The following is an 18,100-nucleotide window of genomic DNA, read 5'->3' on the forward strand; positions in this document are numbered from 1 at the left end:
TCTCTTTTGGTTCCAAATAAGTTTTAGAACTGTTTTTCTCTAATCCTGTGAAAAATGACATTAGTAGTTCAATAGAAAGTGTGTTGAATCTGTACATTGCTTTGAATAATGTGGCCATTTTAATGATATTGATTCTTTCAATCCATGAGCATGGAATGTTTTTCCATTTATTTGTGTCATCTCTGATTACTTCTGCAGTGTTTTATAGATCTCCTTGTAGAGATCTTACACCTCCTTGGTTAGCTGTATTCTTAGATATTTCTCTGTATTGTGGAGATTTTCTTCTTCTTCTTCTTTTTTTTTTTTTTTTTTGAGACAAAATCTCGCTCTGTCGCCCAGGCTGGAGTGTGGTGGCTCAATCTCGGCTCACTGCAAGCTCCGCCTCCCGGGTTCACGCCATTCTCCTGCCTCAGCCTCCGGAGAAGCTGGGACTACAGGCGCCCGCCACCTCGCCCGGCTAATTTTTTGTATTTTTAGTAGAGACGGGGTTTCACCGTGTTAGCCAGGATGGTCTCGATCTCCTGACCTCGTGATCCTCCCGCCTTGGCCTCCCAAAGTGCTGGGATTACAGGTGTGAGCCACCGCGCCCGGCCGATTTTCTTCTTTTTTATTTTTAAAATGTTTGTGGGTACATACTAGGTGTATATGTTTGTGGGGTACCTGAGATGTTTTGGTACAGGCATGCAATGTGAAATAAGCACATCACAGGGAATAGGATATCCATCCCCTCAGGCATTTATCCTTTGAATTACAAACAATTCAATTGCTCTTTAAATTATTCTTAAAATTTTAAATGTAACTCTTTAAATTATTCTTAAAATGTAAAAGTATTATTGACTATAGTCACCTTATTGTGTTGTCAAATAGTAAGTCTTATTTATTCTTTCTATATTTTTATGCCCATTAACCATCCCCACCTGCCCCCATTCCCCACCACCTTTCCCAGCCTCTGTTAACCATTATTCTACCCTCCATGTCCATGAGTTAAGTTGTTTTTATTTTTAGATCCCACAAATAAGTGAGAATATGTGATGTTTGTCTTTCTGTGTGTGGCTTATTTCACTTAACATAATGATCTTCAGAAAACACAACAGGTGCTAAATTTCTTAGGAAGCTAGAAACTGGATGTATTCTAGAACAAAAAGATAGTTTGAGAGATTGGAGTCTTAAAAGATAATGCAGATAATTTATCATATGTGCTTAAATGGCTCATGCAGTTATGGAAGCTAAGTCCCAAAGTATGCATTCCAAAGGCCTGAGAACCAAAAGAGCCAATGGTACAAGTTCCAGCTAAAGTCTGAAGGTAGGAGAAGACTGAAGTGCCTTCTCAAAGCCCATTAGGCAGAGACAACAAATTCTCTCTTGTTCAGACTTCTGTTTTATTGAGGCCTCCAACAGATTGGATGAGGTACACCCACATTGGGAAAGGCAATGTACTTTACTCAGTCTACCAATTTAACTGTCACCCTCATCCAAAAACACTCTCACAGACACACCCAGAATGTTTAGCTGAATATATGGGTACCCTGTGGCCCAATCAAGTTGACACATGAAACTAACCATTATACCTCTGTTTCTTTGTTTCCTCATGTATCAAACTGGGAAAAAGGACTCACCTCAAAAGGTAGCCAGATAACCAAAAACTTAATGCATGCAAAGTGCTGAAATATGCTTTTGCAGAATATAGTAAGCACTCAATAAACATTAGCTATTACTATTACATGCCTCACCTTTTGCGAGAAGAAATATGAAAGCAGAAAATTTTTAACTCTTTAGTGTTCCCATTATTAAACAATGTATGTTGAAATTTTACTTAAAGATTAGTGACAATAAGTTAAAAGGAAGCTTTCTAACCCATATCAAAATGGTGGTGTTTCTACTATTTATCAAATGTGTGTTTGTACCAAAGGTCTTCGTGATGCCACATCAACAAAATGTAAATCAGTTTGTTGCACATTTCAGCACTTTCAAGAGCTAACCAAGTCTGTAGCCTCTGTCCTTAAATTTGACAAAGATCTTGCTAATGCTGATTGGAACATGATTGAGAAAGCAATTATACTTGAAAACCCATACATGGTAAGCAAGTAATATCTTTTTTATTGCTTTAATGCAGATTTGATTACACTGAAGTATAAATCAGATCATAAATATTAATTCACAATTTTTAACGTTTGTAATTGACAGAGAAGTCGTGTTGATAACTATTTAACCAAGTAGTAAGGGGGGGTGTTAAGGAATTTCATGGTAACTGTGGGGCAAAGTAGAAGTCATAACCCCTTTGAATACATATGTTTAAAATACATGTTTTATGTTTATGTTTAAAATACATATGTTTAAATTCAAAAGAGGAAGCTGTGTATTGGAGATCCTTTTTTTTTTTTTTTTTTTGAGACGGAGTCTCACTCTGTCGCGGGGGCTGGAGTGCAGTGGACGGATCTCAGCTCACTGCAAGCTCTGCCTCCCGGGTTCACGCCATTCTCCTGCCTCAGCCTCCCGAGTAGCTGGGACTACAGGTGCCCGCCACCTCGCCCGACTAGTTTTTTTTTTTTTTTTTTGTATTTTTTAGTAGAGACGGGGTTTCACAGTGTTAGCCAGGATGGTCTCGATCTCCTGACCTCGTGATCCGCCCGTCTCGGCCTCCCAAAGTGCTGGGATTACAGGCTTGAGCCACCGCACCCGGCCGGAGATCCTTTTAAAAGACATCATAGGTCAGCACAGTGGCTCATGCCTGTAATCTTAACACTTTGGGAGGCCAAGGCAGGTGGATTGCTTGAACCAAGGAGTTTGAGACCAGCCTGGCAACATGCCAAAACCATGTCTCTATAAAATATACAAAAATTAATTGGGTGGTGGTGTGCACCTGTAATCCCCGCTACCCGGGAGACTGAGGTGGGAGGATCACTCAAGCCTGGGAGGTTGAGGCTATGGTGAACCATGATTGTGCCACTGCACTCCAGCCTGGCCAGCAGAGAGAAACCCTTTCTTAAAAAGAAAGATTATATATATGTGTGTGTGTGTATGAAAGTGAACCTTAGAAAATGGCTAGTTTTTGACCAAATTGGGAGGGGTCAGGGGCCTTTGTTTATTTATTTAGGCTATTGTATATCTAAGCATTTGCTAGACCTTAATTTATGGTTAAAAATATTTTTAATATAAAATAGAATTCAAAGCCAATACCACAAGTATAGCTGTGCAAGATGTCAGCTTCTGCTTCTGAGATATGCTTTAAGATATCTGCAGTCAGACTTATTCTTTTAAGAACACTCAGCACATTAATCTGTCACGGTTTCCCTCAAGGGAAATAGTAAAAGTTGTCCTGGGGTGCTCAGAGCTGCTGCACTTTTCCATGTCCTACATCATGTCCAATTTTCAATGGTTTTTACAATGTTTTTGTTTTTGTTTCTTTGCATCACACAATATGAGGGGCCGAGTTCTAGGAGTGCTTAGGTGAGATAATTAGTCTCTATGAAGTAGAATTCTGAAAAAATCCATTTCATATCCACTGAAACAGTGCTTAAAGCTCCAGATAGGAATTTAGAACTAACCATTGTACCTGCAGAAATACTGCCAGGATTTCTGGATGGAAAAGTACCGTGTCATACCCAAGGATTTCTGTAGTAGCTTCCAATACCTGATTGTGAACTTTTGCTGACTTATCTGCATCAGAATTATCTAGAAAGCTTATTCAAAATAACGATAGCGTTTTCACCTGCTCTCTGAAGATTTTTATGCAGGTGGTCTGAGCAGGGCCCCAGGAATATTTTAAATCCACTACCCAGCTAATTCTAAAGCAGAAGCCAGTGTTGGGGCCACCACTCTGGTACTTGATCTGTTTCAGGAGGCAGAGGATCAAATGACTACATTCTCCTTTCCGTGATGCAAACATGAGGGATATTATAGTATTAAAGATAGAACACTGACCTTGGAATCAGAAAATCTGACTTTATAGCCTACCTTTCTCACTTAATAGCTTTGTAATTTTGAGCATATCATCAATTTTCTCTAAGCTTCAGTTTCTCATCTGTAAATTATTCATACTCCCATTTCCTTTATGTGTGTTCACTTTCTATTTTACATTAAGTAATCATTTTAAAGCAGTGGTTGTCAAGTTTTAGCTGCAGCAAAATTTTCAAATGGGGTTTTAGAAACACAGATTGCTGCCCACTCCTCCAATTATGATTCAGTAGGTCTAAGGTGGGATCTGAGAATGCACGTTTCTAGCAATTCCCAGGTGATTCTGATGCTGCTGGGAAACCACACTTTGAAAACTGCTAGTGTAAAGCATGATCATATATGTGATAGCTTTTCAAACTGTTAATAATGCCATGTAAAAGTAAAGATATGATATAACTCCCCCCCACAAAACTGACAATTATTTTACCTTCTATAACTGAGCAAATGATTAGACATCTAAGCAAATGATGAGGATCTGAACATTTTTCTATATTTATTTCTGTAAGAAATATACTTCTAATTTCTATAAGAAATTCACTCACATTGCATTCTAGCTGGGAAAAGATAATATCTCATGATGGTTTTGATTTTCATTTCGCTATTGACTAGTGATGTTAAATTTTTTAATGTACTTGTTGACCACTGTGTGTCTTTGAGAAATGTCTGTTCAGATCCTTTGCTCATTTTCAAATCATACTATTTGTTTGTTTGTTTGTTTGTTTGTTTTTGCTGTTGAGTAGATTTGCTACCATTTTTCAAAGCAAACTGGTACAAAAACTGCTTGTGGATTATGCTAACCAATGTGTTAATATTCATGTGTTTTTTGTTCTTTTATTTATGTTTTATTTAGTTGAACCAAGAAGAAACAACAGAACAGCAGAAGGTAAAATGTCCACACTGTAACAAGGAAATAGATGAGATCCTTAACATTGAAGCAATGGAGCTGGCCAACAGGCGTCTCTTGTCGGCACAAATGGTATTGTGTTGTTCTCTTTTGAAATTATTTTTGGCTAAAAATTATACTGAAAAATTCCTCCTTTATAAAGACATCTTGATCATGCTCACTTAATAGATTGTTTACAAAAGCAAAGGGAAGTTTGACATTGCCTTAGGAGTCTGCTTGATTGCAAAAAATAAAATGAAAGAAAGAGAGAGAGAGAAAGAAAGAAAGAAAGAAAGAAAGAAGAAAGAAAGAAAGAAAGAAAGAAAGAAAGAAAGAAAGAAAGAAAGAAAGAAAAAAAGAAAAGAAATTCACTCACATTAGCTTAAGTAGAGTGGTTTATTTATGAAGAAATGGCAATTTCACAGATCCCAATGGCAGAAATTGCAACTGGGGTTAAACTTCAGATGTGTGACGCAATCAGTTCTGTGACATTGCCCATCTCTGGATCCAAGCCAGTTTTTCATGTAATGATAGAGCCAAATCCTCTAATAACTAACAGAAGAGTGTATTATGTTTTCATTCAAATCTTGGCTAAAAATTAGAGAAATTCTGTAACACAGCAGCATACAAACTGTTGGAAGTTTTACCTTTTCAAACTAGTATTTTATTCCAATATGAAATGTAAATTTAGTGTCAAGAGGGTAATTTTTATTGCTGTTGTTTTAATTGACATATAATTATACATATTTATGAGGCACAATGTAATATTCCAATACATGTATACATGTGTCACGATCAAATAAGGGTAATAAGCATATAGATCACTTCAAACCTTTATTGTTTCTTTAGGTTGAGAATGTCAAAATCTTGTCTTCTAACTATATGAAAAAATACAATAGATTATGGTTTACTGTAATCACCCTGCAATGCTGTAGAACACTAGAATTTATTCCTCCTATCTAACTGCAAGTTTGTATCTGTTAACCAACCTACTCCTGCTAGTCGCCCCCTGTCCCTCTACCCTTCCCAGCCTCTTGGAGCCACTATTCTACTCTACTTTTATGAGGTCAACTTTTATAGCTTCCATATATGAGAGAACAAGCAGTATTTATTTTTCTGTGCCTGACTTCTTTCACTTAACATAATGTCCTCTAGTCTTATCCATGTTGCCACAAATGAAAGCATTTTATTCATTTTTATGGCTCAATAGTATTCTGTTGTGTAAATACACTACATTTTCTGTATCCATTCATCTATTGATGGGCACTTAGGTTGATTGCTTATTTTGGCTATTGTGAATTGTGCTGCCATAAACATTCCCCATATATAAACATTGTATTCTAGCCGGGAAAAGATAATATCTCATTATGGTTTTGATTTTCATTTTCCATTGAGTAGCGATGTTAAATTTTGTATGTACTTGTCGACCATTTGTGTGTCTTTGAGAAATGTCTATTCAGATCCTTTGTTCATTTTTAAATCGTACTATTTGTTTGTTGGCTGGTTGGTTAGTGCTGTTGGGTAGTTTGAGTTCTTTGCCTATTCTGGATATTAATGCCTTAGTAGAAGAATACATTGCAAATATCTCTTTTCATTCTGCAGGTTGTCTCATTATTCTATTGATTGCTTCCTTTGCTGTGCAGTTGTATTTTAGTTTGATATAATCTCATGTGTCCATTTTTCTTTTGTTTCCTGTGCTTTTGAGATTGTAGCCATGGAATCCTTGCTCTGTCCAATGACCTGAAGTGTTTCTCCTCTGTTTTCTTCTAGTGATTTCATAGTTGTGAGTCTTACATTTAAGTCTTTAATTCATTTTGAGTTTATTTTCATATAAAGGAGAGACAAGGGTTTAGTTTCATTCATCTGCATATGACTATTAATCCCAACACTATTTATTGAAAAGACTCTTCTTTCCCCAGTGTACATTCCTCATGACTTTGTTGAAAATCAGTTGGCTATAAATAGGTAATATATTTCTGGGTTTTCTATTACGTTCTATTGGTCTGTGTGCCTGTTTTTATGCAAGTACCATACTGTGTTGGTTGCTATAGTTGTTGGTTGTAGTATATTTTGAAGTAAGGTATTATAATGTCTCCAGCTATGTTCCTTGCACTCAAAATTGCTTTGGCTACTCGAGGTCTTTTGAGGTTCCAAACAAATTTTAGGAAGGTTTTCTCTATCACTGGTATTTTGCTAGGGATTGCATTGAATCTATAGGATTCTTAGGGAGTATGGTCATTTTAACAAGATTTGTTCTTCCAATATATGAACATGGAATGTCTTTCCATTTTTTGTGTTCTCTTCAATTCCTTCATCAGTCTTTTGTAGTTTTCATTGTAGAGGTCTTTCACTTTCATGGTTAAATGTATTCTCATGTATTTTTGGTAGCTATTATAAATGGGATGTATGCTTTAATTTCTTTTCACATAGTTAGCTGTTAGTCTGTAGAAATGCTACTAATTTTGTTTGTTAATATTGTATCCTGCAACTTCATTAAATTGGTTTATCAGTTCTAGGAGTTGTTTTGTGGAGTCTTTAGCTTTCCTAAATATAAGATTTTAACTTACCCTCATTCAGTATGATGTTGGCTGTGGATCTGTCATATATGGTTTTATTGTATTTAGGTACATTCCTTGTATATCTACTTTGTTGGGAGCTTTTATCATGAAACAATACTGAATTTTATCAAATGTTTTTTGAGTCTATTGAGATGATCAAATGGCTTTGGTCTTTCTGTTAATGCGATGTCTCATGTGTGTTGATTTGTGTATGTTTAAATATCCTTGCATTCCTGGGATAAATCCCACTTGATCATAGTGTATAATATTTTTGATGTGCTGTTAGATTTTGTTTGCTAGTATTTTGTTGAGGATTTTTGCATCTGTGTTCATCAGGGATATTAGCCTATAGTTTTCTTTTTTGTTGTGTTCTTTGCTTTTGGTATTAGGGTAATGTTAGCCTCATAAAATGAGTTTGGAAGAATTCTTCCCTTTCAAAAATATTTTTTTCTTGGGAGATTTTATATTACTGCTGCAATCTTGTAAGTCTTCATTGGTCTATTCGGACTTCCTATGTCTTCCTGGCTCAATTTCAGTAGGTTTATGTGTCCAGGAATTTATCCATTCCCTCTAGGTTTTCCAATTTGTTGGAGTATAGTTGTTCATAATAGTCTGTAATGATCCTTTGAATTTCTGTGGTCTCAGTTGTTGTGTCTAGTTTTTCACTTCTGATTTAATTTACTTGTATCTTCTCTCCTTATTGTCTTAGTCTAGTGGTTTGTTAATTTTTTCGTATTTAAAAAACAACATTTTGTTTTACGGATCTTTTATATTATTTTTGGTGTCAATTTCACTTATTTTACTTCTGATTTTTATTACTTCTTTCCTTGACCTAATTTGGGGTTTGGTTTATTCTTGCTTTTTTAGTTCTTTGGGGTGCATAATTAAGTTGTTTTTGGAACTTTTAGTGTGTAGCGGGGAGGGGGGATGGAGTCTTACTCTGTCACCCAGGCTGGATTGCAGTGGTACAATCTTGGCTCACTGCAACATCCACCTCCTGGATTCAAGCAGTTCTACCTGAGCCTCCTGAATAGCTGTGATTACAGGCGCTTGCCACCATACCTGGCTATCTTTTGTAATTTTAGTAGATATGGGGTTTCACCATGTTGGCCAGGCTAGTCTCAAACTCCTGACCTCAAGTGATCTGCACACCTCAGCCTCCCAAAGTGCTGAGATTACAGGCATGAGCCACCACACCTGGCCCTCTATTTTTTTGATGTAGAAGTTTATTACTATAAATTTCCCTCTTAGTGTAGCTTTTGCTATATCCCATAGGTTTTGGTACGTTGTGTTTCTATTTTTGTTTCAAAATAAAGAATTACCTTCTTAATTTTTTTCCTTGATCTATCAGTGGTTGAGGAACATGATTAATTTCCATGTGGTTGTACAGTTTCCAATGTTCCTCTTGTTACCAATTTCCAGTTTTATTCCCCTGTGGTCAGAAAAGATACTTGATATGATTTTAATTTTTTAAAAATTTGGGGGCTTGTTTTGTGACCTACCATATGCTCTATCCTGGAGAATGATCTATGTGCTGATGAGAAGAATATGTATTCTGCTGTTCTTGAATGAAATGTTCTGTCTATAGTGCAGTTTAAATCCAATGTTTCTTTGTTGATTTTCTGTCTAGATAGTCCTTCCGATGCTGTGAGTGGGATTTTAAAGACCCAACTATTATTGTACTGGAGTCTTTCTCTCCCTTCAGATCTAATAATTTTTGCCTTATGTATCTGAGTGCTCTGGTTTTTGGTATTTGTATGTCCTCTTGCTGATTTGATCCCTTTATCATTATATAGTAAACTTCTTTGTCTCTCTTACAGTGTTTTACTTAAAGTCTATTTTATCAGTTATAAGTATAGCTATATAACTACTCCTAATCATTTTTGGGCTCTGTTTGCCAGAAATATCTTTTTTCACCCCTTCACTTTCAGTCTGTGGGTGTCATTACAGGTGAAGTGACTTAGTTGGGTGTCACTTCAGTGTGTAGTTGGATCTTATTTTTTAATCAATTCAGCCAGTCTATATCTTTTAAATGGAAATTTTAATTAGTTTACTTACAGGGTTATTATGAAAAGGTGAAGACTTATTCTTGTCCTTTTTTTAGTTGGTTTTTTGGGGGGGAGTTGGTGTGTATTTCTTTTTGTTTGTTTATCTTTGAAGTTTGGTGTTTTTCTGTAATAATAAGGTTTGATTCCTTTTTCTTTAAGATTTGTGTATCTGCTCTATCATTGGCTTTTACATGTTTTTACAATCTTAGTTATTGTTCTTTTGCTTCCAGATATTGGACTTTTAAACATTTCTTGTGAGTCCAGTCTAGTGATGGTGAATTCTCTCAGGTTTTATTTGTCAGGGAAACACTTGATTTCTGAAGGATAGCTTTTCTGGATATAGTATTCTTGGTTGAAAGTTTTTCTTTTTTTGGTCTTTCATCACTTCAACCATATTATCTTATTATTCTCTTCTGACCTATAAAGTTTCTGCTGAGAAATATGCTGATTTTCTAATGGAGATTCCTTCATATGTGACTTGACACTTTTTCTATTTTTAAAATTCTCTCTTTGTCTTTGACTTTTGACAGTTTGACTATAATGTGCCTCAGAGAATAATTTTTTAGGTTGAAACTTTTGGGGGATATTTGACCTTCCTGGATCTAGATGTCTATATCTTTTCAAAAACTTGGAATTTTTCTGTTATTACTTTATTAAATATATTTTCTATGCCTTTTCCCACCTCTTCTTCTTAGATTCCCGTAATGATAACATGTGTTTGTGTAATGATGTCCCATAGGTCCCATGAGCTCTCTTGGGTTCTTTGGCTCTTTCTTTTTTTTTTTTTTTTTTTTTTTTTTTTTTTTTTGAGACGGAGTCTCGCTCTGCCGCCCAGGCTGGAGTGCTGTGGCCGGATCTCAGCTCACTGCAAGCTCCGTCTCCCGGGTTTACGCCATTCTCCTGTCTCAGCCTCCCAAGCAGCTGGGACTACAGGCGCCCGCCACCTCGCCCGGCTAATTTTTTTGTATTTTTTTAGTAGAGACGGGGTTTCACCGTGTTAGCCAGGATGGTCTCGATCTCCTGACCTCGTGATCCGCCCGTCTCGGCCTCCCAAAGTGCTGGGATTACAGGCTTGAGCCACCGCACCTGGCCGGCTCTTTCTTTCTTTCTTTCTTTCTTTCTTTCTTTCTTTTCTTTCTCTCTTTTTTCTTTTCTTTCTTTCTTATCTATGTATCTTTCTCTTTTTCTCTTTGTTCTTTCTCTTTTGTCTGACATGGCTATTTGAAAATATCTGGCTTCGAGTTTACAGATTTTTTCTTTCTGTTTGATCTAGTTTGTTATCAAAGCTCTCAATTGTATTTTTTTTTCATTCGTTGAATTAGCTCCAATGTTTCTGTTCGGTTATTTTTTTTATATAATATCTATCTTTTTGTTGAATTTCTCATTCACATAATGAATTGCTTTTCTAATTTTATTGTGTCTGCTGAGTTTGCTTAATATCATTATTGTAAATTCCTTTGTAGGGAGTTTCTACATTTCCATTTATTTGGGACCAGTTGTTGGTGAACTATTGTGTTCCTTTAACAGTGAAATATTTTCTTGCTCTTTCATGTTTTTTGTGTCCTTGCATTGATGTCTTTAGATCTCGTGAAACACTTGCCTCTTTCAATTTTGTATAGTGGCTTTCATGGGGAAAGACTCACCTGCAGATATGTCCCAAGGTGTCAGTTGGGTAGGGTGCATTAGCTTTATACTGGGTGGATACAATAGCATAGCCTCAATACAGTTTCTTCAGTTACAGTCAATGTCATTGATGCCTGTGAGTACCTCAGTTGCTTAGGCTGCAGAAGTTTGTGTGGCTGGTATAACTATGTGGGGTCTGCTCCCTTGTGAATGAGGGAGCTGGCTATGCTACCATGGGTAGAGAACCAGGATCATCTGTGATCTGGGGGAAGTGCAGGGACTGGTCAGTCAGCATCTCTTCTCAGGTGCTACTCCCTTGAGGGCAGTGTTCCAGGCTGATCTTCACTCTGGGGAAGCAAGGGGCTGGTTGGCCAGCAGCTCAGCTCATGTGCTGCTATCCTTGAAATTTTGCTTTTTAGTGTAGTTAATTTTCCTTGTAGGCAAATCTAGTAAACCTAAGTAATATTTTTTAGGCTAAAGACTGATTTATTCATCTGAATGTCTTCAGTGAATCCCACAATGTGTAGTACCTAGTAGGCGCTCAATTAATATCCACTCAATTAATTAATCTGAACGTCTTTGGAGTATTTCAGGTTTATTATAGGATCTAATAGCTCTTCTATTTTGATATCTCAATTCTTCTCTTCTTTCACTCCTCTGTTGCTGTTTAATTTCCTTTTTTTTCTTTGTCTTTTTCTTTTCCTTTGCCTGCCTGCTTTCCTTTCTTTGTTTCTTTTGTATTGAGATATATATCATTTTTTGTTTATTTCTGTCTGATAAACTAACTTCAAAAAGTATCTAATTTTGCCTTGCAAATGATATAAACGTCAATAATACTCTCTAACTTTCTAACTAAAATGTTAACTATAGGTGTACTTTTAGATGTATTTTTAGAGTAGCCACATGTTTTCATTTCGCTTTTCTCAATCTACCTCTACGTTCATTTAAAAAAGAAAAAAAAAATGCTTACTAGGCCTTGTACCCATGGCTGGAACATGAATTTAGTTCAATGTTCTGAAACCTCTTTGTGCTCCTCTTCTATTTTTTGAGAAAAGGTTTCTCTGTGTTGCTCAGACTGGTCTGAAATTTCTGAGCTCAAAGAATCCTCCTGCCTTAGTCTCCTAGAGTACTTCCCCTCTTTTCACTTTTATACTTTAAGTTTTGTTTTAACGATTATGCTTATTATTCTTATAAACAGGAAGCCATTTATAGATATGTTTTTTACATATTTCATTCTTTTATATATTGATAATTTTCACTGATTATTTCCAATAATATTCCCAGTTGAGAATATCTTTGAAATGTATTTTTCAATGGTTTGGCTAGTGTCTCTAGTGTAATTTTGTAGAAAAAAAATTGATTAGTAAATATTTAAAGATGTTTCAGATCGAAAAATAGGAGTTTTATCCAAGTAATGATATATTTATATGAAGACAAAGGGATAATTTTTATACAATTAATAAATTCATATTTATGAAATTAAATACAGCTTTCTTTTTTGTTTGGATACCTGTAGAATTATTTCTATTTCCTTGTAACTTAAAAATGTTATGAGGCCATGTCTTTTAGTCACTTCCCAATTTTAATTTATTTCAGGAAAATATGGTGCTCAAGAACCCACAAAATAAATGAAGGAGACTTCATTTTGAGTCTTGTTTTTATTATTAATATGATATGTGACTAAGGACTTATCTATTTAGTTTTTATTCTCCCGATCTATAAAAGGGGAAACTTATGGTGACTGAATAAGTTTTTCACTTGTGATATTCTATGTTTTCTGCAATGTACACTCCATGTAACTTTTTGATTTATTGCCTCAAATGTTTGGGTTCTACTATTATATTTTGATCATTGATTTTGTGCTATTGTTATGTCTTAATCAAGAAATCCCACTTTTCAAAGTAGATTGGACTTCTCTGGTCTGTTCTCTAGATCCTCATTTCACTTAATATCTTCCGAGTTCTTCTTAATTTTAGATATATTTTCATGCTTATCTTGATTTGTTGATTTGGTTTCTGCATTCCCATTGGGAAAGATAATTTAACAATTAACATCTTCTGGTATCTAATTGCTTTGGTATTTGTATTGCTAAGCTTTCACGAGATCCATATAATCTTCAGCTTCCTCATTTTTTCACAAACTAAAATTCTTATCTTGAAGATACTAAGAATATTTTGATTTAATATTGTTTTAAATGTATTTTAATGATATTTAAGGAGAAGAGTGCTACTCTATTGAATTCCTGTAATTATGGGAAAAGTTTTTTCATCCCACATCCTCAAATGTCATTGCTGTTTCTTTCTAGTATTTCCCCAAAACAAAGCAGTGTTTAATATTCAAAACTGATCGTGCAGAGAGAATCCCTGCTGCAGAACCTAGAAATCTTTGGTCATATAATAAATTTCAGTTAAGGAAGTTGGTCTACACAGTGATTCTCAATAGTGTTCAGCACATGAATGCCAGGAACACTGTCAGATACTGGTTTCCACATCATCAGACATAGTCCCTGAAGCTCAGTAGGCTCTTTACACATATATTGAATGAAGAAGTGACTGCATTCTGCCAAACAGTAGCAGTCTCTTATTATAATATTCCTTATAAATTATAAAATTTTCTATAAATAATTATATAAGTTACAAAGCTATAATAATTTTAATTCTTATCACAGATGAGGCAGCAGAGCCTTGTTGAGGAAATATTTGAGAAAATTCAATTAAATAAAGATGTATAGTAGGATTTTTTTTTTACTGTAGGGTTTCTCAGAGCCTTTAATATTCATTATTAACTTCTGAGATGTGGATATAGCTTGCAGCAGTTCCCAAACTCATTTGCCAACAAGTTCAATTTGTTTTTTGAAAACCTAATTCCATGTCTAGAAGAGCTCTAGTTTCCTTCAGAACCAGTGTGGCTCCACCCAAAGCCAAGACCTACCTTATCCAGTAATCTTATAATCTGAACTCCATAGAAAGATCCTTTTTACAAACATACCAGATTGTGTGTTTTTACTTCTTTATCACACATTTTTTGCCATCAAGATTGTAATAAGTAGTCATTGCTATTCATGCTATATAATGACTTGAATTAATATTTATTTTAGGCAAGCTACCAGAGACAATACAGGAATGAGATTCTGTCCCAGAGTGCTGTCCAGGTGTTGGTAGGTGCAGCAGGAAGTTTTGGTGAGAAGAAGGGAAAGTAAGTATGTTCTCAAGAGGTGGCTTCTATTCTAAGCCGCAGCATTTAGGCAATTACCCAAGTGAGTTTTCTTGTTTTTGTCTGGTAACTTGGCTCCCTCTACTATTAACATTAATACTCTAGTATTACAGAAGAGCTGCCTGCTCTGTATCCAACCCTCAGGCCAAACTATCTATTTTCAGCTTCCCAAATTTGCTACATTCATTCATACCTCCATGATTTTGAACAAGCTGTTCCTTCTGACTGAAACTTTCTTTGGTTCTTTGTCCTCCCGCTGCCAAAAGGTAAGCTATGGTAAAGAACTCTTCCTTTTAGACAGTTTGAATGCCAGACTAAGTAAGGGTGAAGCCTTCCTTAATCCCTCCAGGCACATCTTCCCCAATACATAGGTGTTACTTCAACATCTTCTCTTAATACTCAGCACACATTTGTAATCTTATAGTGATTTCTTTAGATATAGGTCTCCAAAATAAGCTTGAGTTCCTCAAAATTAGTTTGGGGAGTACCCTCAGATCATCCCCTGTGGAGGAATGCTAGATCTATGATTGGGCAAAGAGAGGGGTTAAACTGCAATGCAATTACAACAATGTCCACCCAGACATACCTTCTCATTCTAGACAACAGTCCTGAAGACACCAAAATTCTCTGCTTAAATTATCCTAAGCTTATTTCCAGAGTCTATTTGGGCCTCTACTCCTGGTCCATCATCCCATGAGCAAACCAGGTCTTTGGTGTGCATACCCCTAAACCTGAAGGTTGTGCCAACCTTGTGTTAAGTCACACGTATAACATTGTGGTACACTGAAGGATAAAGTTAGATATTAGAAAAGAAGCAGCCAGAAATTAAGGCATATTTGCATTTCAAGTACAGACTTTCAAAGTAACTAAGAGTTTTCATTTTAAACCTAGTCATACAAATCATTATGACATTGTATGTGTCATGATAGGAAGATGAAATATATCTTATTTAAAATTTTGTTTCCTTGATTTATAATGCTTGAATATTTTCATCTATGGTACCAGGGTCTCCATTTGTCCTTTTGATCCAGGTCCTTCTAATGCTTTAGGTGACCTAGTAAAGTTGCGGGAGTTGAAAGAGAGGGCTGGGCAAATGTGATCAATTCAAAACAATACCATGCATATTTTAAAGAAGAAGGGTGCACATTGTACAGTGGAAGTTTTTAATAAATGACACAATAACAAGCATCATTAATATATTTTCCAGGAGATGTTAATATAAAAATAAAACAACAGGCTGGGCATGGTAGCTCATGTTTGTAATCCCAGCGCTTTGGGAGGCCAAGGTGGGTGGATCGCCTGAAGTCAGGAGTTCGAGACCAGCCTGACCAATATGGTGAAACCCCATCTCTACTAAAAAATTAGCCAGGCATGGTGGCATGCGCCTGTAGTCCCAGCTACTCAGGAGGCTGAGACAGGAGAATTGCTTGAACCCGGAAGGCAGAGGTTGCTGTGAATTGAGATCGCGCCACTGCACACCAGCCTGGGCGACAGAGCAAGGCTCTGTCTCAAAAATAAAAATAAAAATAAAACAACATAGAGCAATTCAGCCCACTGCCTCGATTTTTTTCTCTTTAAATGTTCCACAAAGGCAGAAGCAACATATGACTATGAAGGCACACTTTGGAATGTATTACATTTTTTATGCATACATGTAAGAGATATACATTAAATACCAATATGTGCAATGCTATATATTATCAATATATGCCAGTCACTGTAGGGAATATTAATATTAGCAAAATGGTATTCCAGCCCCTAGAGAACTTTCTTTTTTTTTTTTTTTTCACATTTCACCTTTTTTATTGAATTTGTATTAAAGGAGGTAGTGAGGGGGGGAGGAAGCACTTAAGAGTCAGAACCCATATTAGACTCTGGGGAGTGAAAAATTAAATTAAATCAATAAGATGGGGAGTGGGCGAAGAGTCAGAGGGAGCTTTGCCCCCCTTTCAAGATCAAATCAAGAAATCAGGGAAAGCAAAGACTTAGGAGAGAAGAAAGACATTCTCTCAATCCATCCTCCTTCCCCAGGGCAGAGAATTATATTGTTACTGAGTGAGCCTCTGAGCAGAAGGCTGTCCCATCTATGCACAGACTTCACTCCTCCTCCCCAAGCTTTCCTGGAGAATGTCCAGGGCTGGCCTTAGCCAACAGAAATAGAGAGGTCAAGGGGGTCCATGAGTAAGGAAGGGTCAGCAGGGACCCCCAATACTGATTCTCCTCTGGCTGGAGGTGGGCAGGAAGGAGACATAGCTCAAATACTGAGCAGCCAAAAAAAGAAGAAGATGGCGAGAAACAGGAAGAGGGAATCCTGCCAGCTGGAGGCCGGGTGACCCTGTCCCAGATCCACACTTGTACCTCGGCGGAAAGGCTCATGGGCATTGAAGACGGTGGTGAAAAAGCCAAAGGGAAAAGCACCAACACCAAATGAGAAGTGGAAGCCCCCGGTATCACCAAATGGCTGGAATCCCCCTCTAACTCTCTGGAGCTGGTCTCTGGCCCTGGGGGCGGGGTGGAGTTTTTAATCTGGGATCCTGGGGCTTTTGGCTCCCTCGCCCATAAAGTGGGACAACCTTCTCTCTGCTGATCCCAGCTTTACATACGGGACACTCTTGCTGCTCTGGCCTTGTCTCCAGCCACTGATGAAGACATGGCCAACAGTACAGGTGGCCACACACACTGACCACAGCTTCCCAAGCAGTCTCCAAACATATATTACATTCGTAGGTCGCGCCCCGCCCCCGCCCCGCTCGCGATTTGGCCCTTCGGGGCCCCCGTCCTCCTCCTCCGCTGCTGCCATGGCCGGTTTTGTTTCCGAGAACTTTCTGTTGATTATGCTTATATTCAGTTCTTGCTTCTTTGCTGAGCTGCCTTGGAGTTGATTTTACCATTTGCTAATTATTCCTATCAATCAGTGCCTCATGTGTCAGGGTGACCCGTGGCAAGAAAAACAAGTCTAAGAAAAGAAAGAGTGGAGGATTTAAACAGGAGCACCAGGACTATGCTAAGTGCTTGTATAATTTGCCTAAAAAATAATATTTTGAGGACATAGTTTATTTTTATTGAGTGCCATAAACTATGTGCAAAGTTTATAAAAAAGTGTAAAGTTTTAAACACTTTACACGTATTAACCTATTTTACCTCAGAAGAATCTTATGAGATAGATGCTGTTACTATATTCACGATGCAGATTAGGAAAGTAAAGCAAAGAGAAATTAAATAATTTATGCAAGGTCATTTGACTCATAAATTACAGAGTTGGGATTCAAAGCCAAGCTGCCTCACTGTCTAGTTAAATAGATCATATTGTTCCCCTAAATCAGGACTAAACAGTGAACACGTTGATAGGAATTCAAGAGCCTGAATTACTTAGTAATTTGTGCTGAGAAGTGTCACACATAGATATCACAATAAGACTATATTAAATGCTTGTTTTTGTGGGTCCAGGGGGCCCTTTCATTTATTATCTCTGTGGCAACACTTACCACATTTTACTGCAATTGGTATTTACATGTTTCATCCCACTAGTCTGCTGGAACCTTGAGGGCAGACCAGTATTTCTTTGTGGTTTATCTTTAGCATTTAACAACTACAGCAGATGTTGAATAAATATTTTTTCCATTATAAATGAAGCAAGTCATATACACATTCAACATTTTCCATTTATTTACCACATATTATATTGAATTACAGATAATTGAATGACTTCATTCTTTTCGATTATGTTAGTATCCCTGTAGTAAAATAGAAAGATAGATAGATAGATAGATAGATACACAAGTTTTAAAGTAAGAACATTATAATTCATGGAAAGGGCAAGG

The 18,100-nt window shown here is 36.7% G+C and overlaps 1 protein-coding gene and 1 pseudogene across 9 annotated transcripts in view; one reads left to right on the forward strand and one right to left on the reverse strand.

Moving 5' to 3' along the window:
- The window catches only part of SLC9C1 (solute carrier family 9 member C1), a 146,918-nt gene that overhangs the window by 52,963 nt on the left and 75,855 nt on the right, over positions 1–18,100 (forward strand). For all 8 annotated transcript variants that reach the window (XM_033211311.1, XM_033211312.1, XM_033211314.1 and 5 more), the window contains 3 exons: positions 1,910–2,076; positions 4,805–4,930; positions 14,164–14,261. In XM_033211311.1, the coding sequence (XP_033067202.1) occupies positions 1,910–2,076; positions 4,805–4,930; positions 14,164–14,261 (391 nt within the window). The remainder of the gene's footprint in view (positions 1–1,909; positions 2,077–4,804; positions 4,931–14,163; positions 14,262–18,100) is intronic.
- LOC117083534 lies at positions 16,068–17,079 on the reverse strand (annotated as a pseudogene). Its single transcript, XR_004437114.1, has one exon. The product of XR_004437114.1 is annotated as an E3 ubiquitin-protein ligase RNF5-like (transcript).

The sequence above is a fragment of the Trachypithecus francoisi genome, unplaced genomic scaffold, assembly GCF_009764315.1.
Source record: "Trachypithecus francoisi isolate TF-2019V2 unplaced genomic scaffold, Tfra_2.0 Lachesis_group0, whole genome shotgun sequence".
NCBI lineage: Eukaryota > Metazoa > Chordata > Mammalia > Primates > Cercopithecidae > Trachypithecus > Trachypithecus francoisi.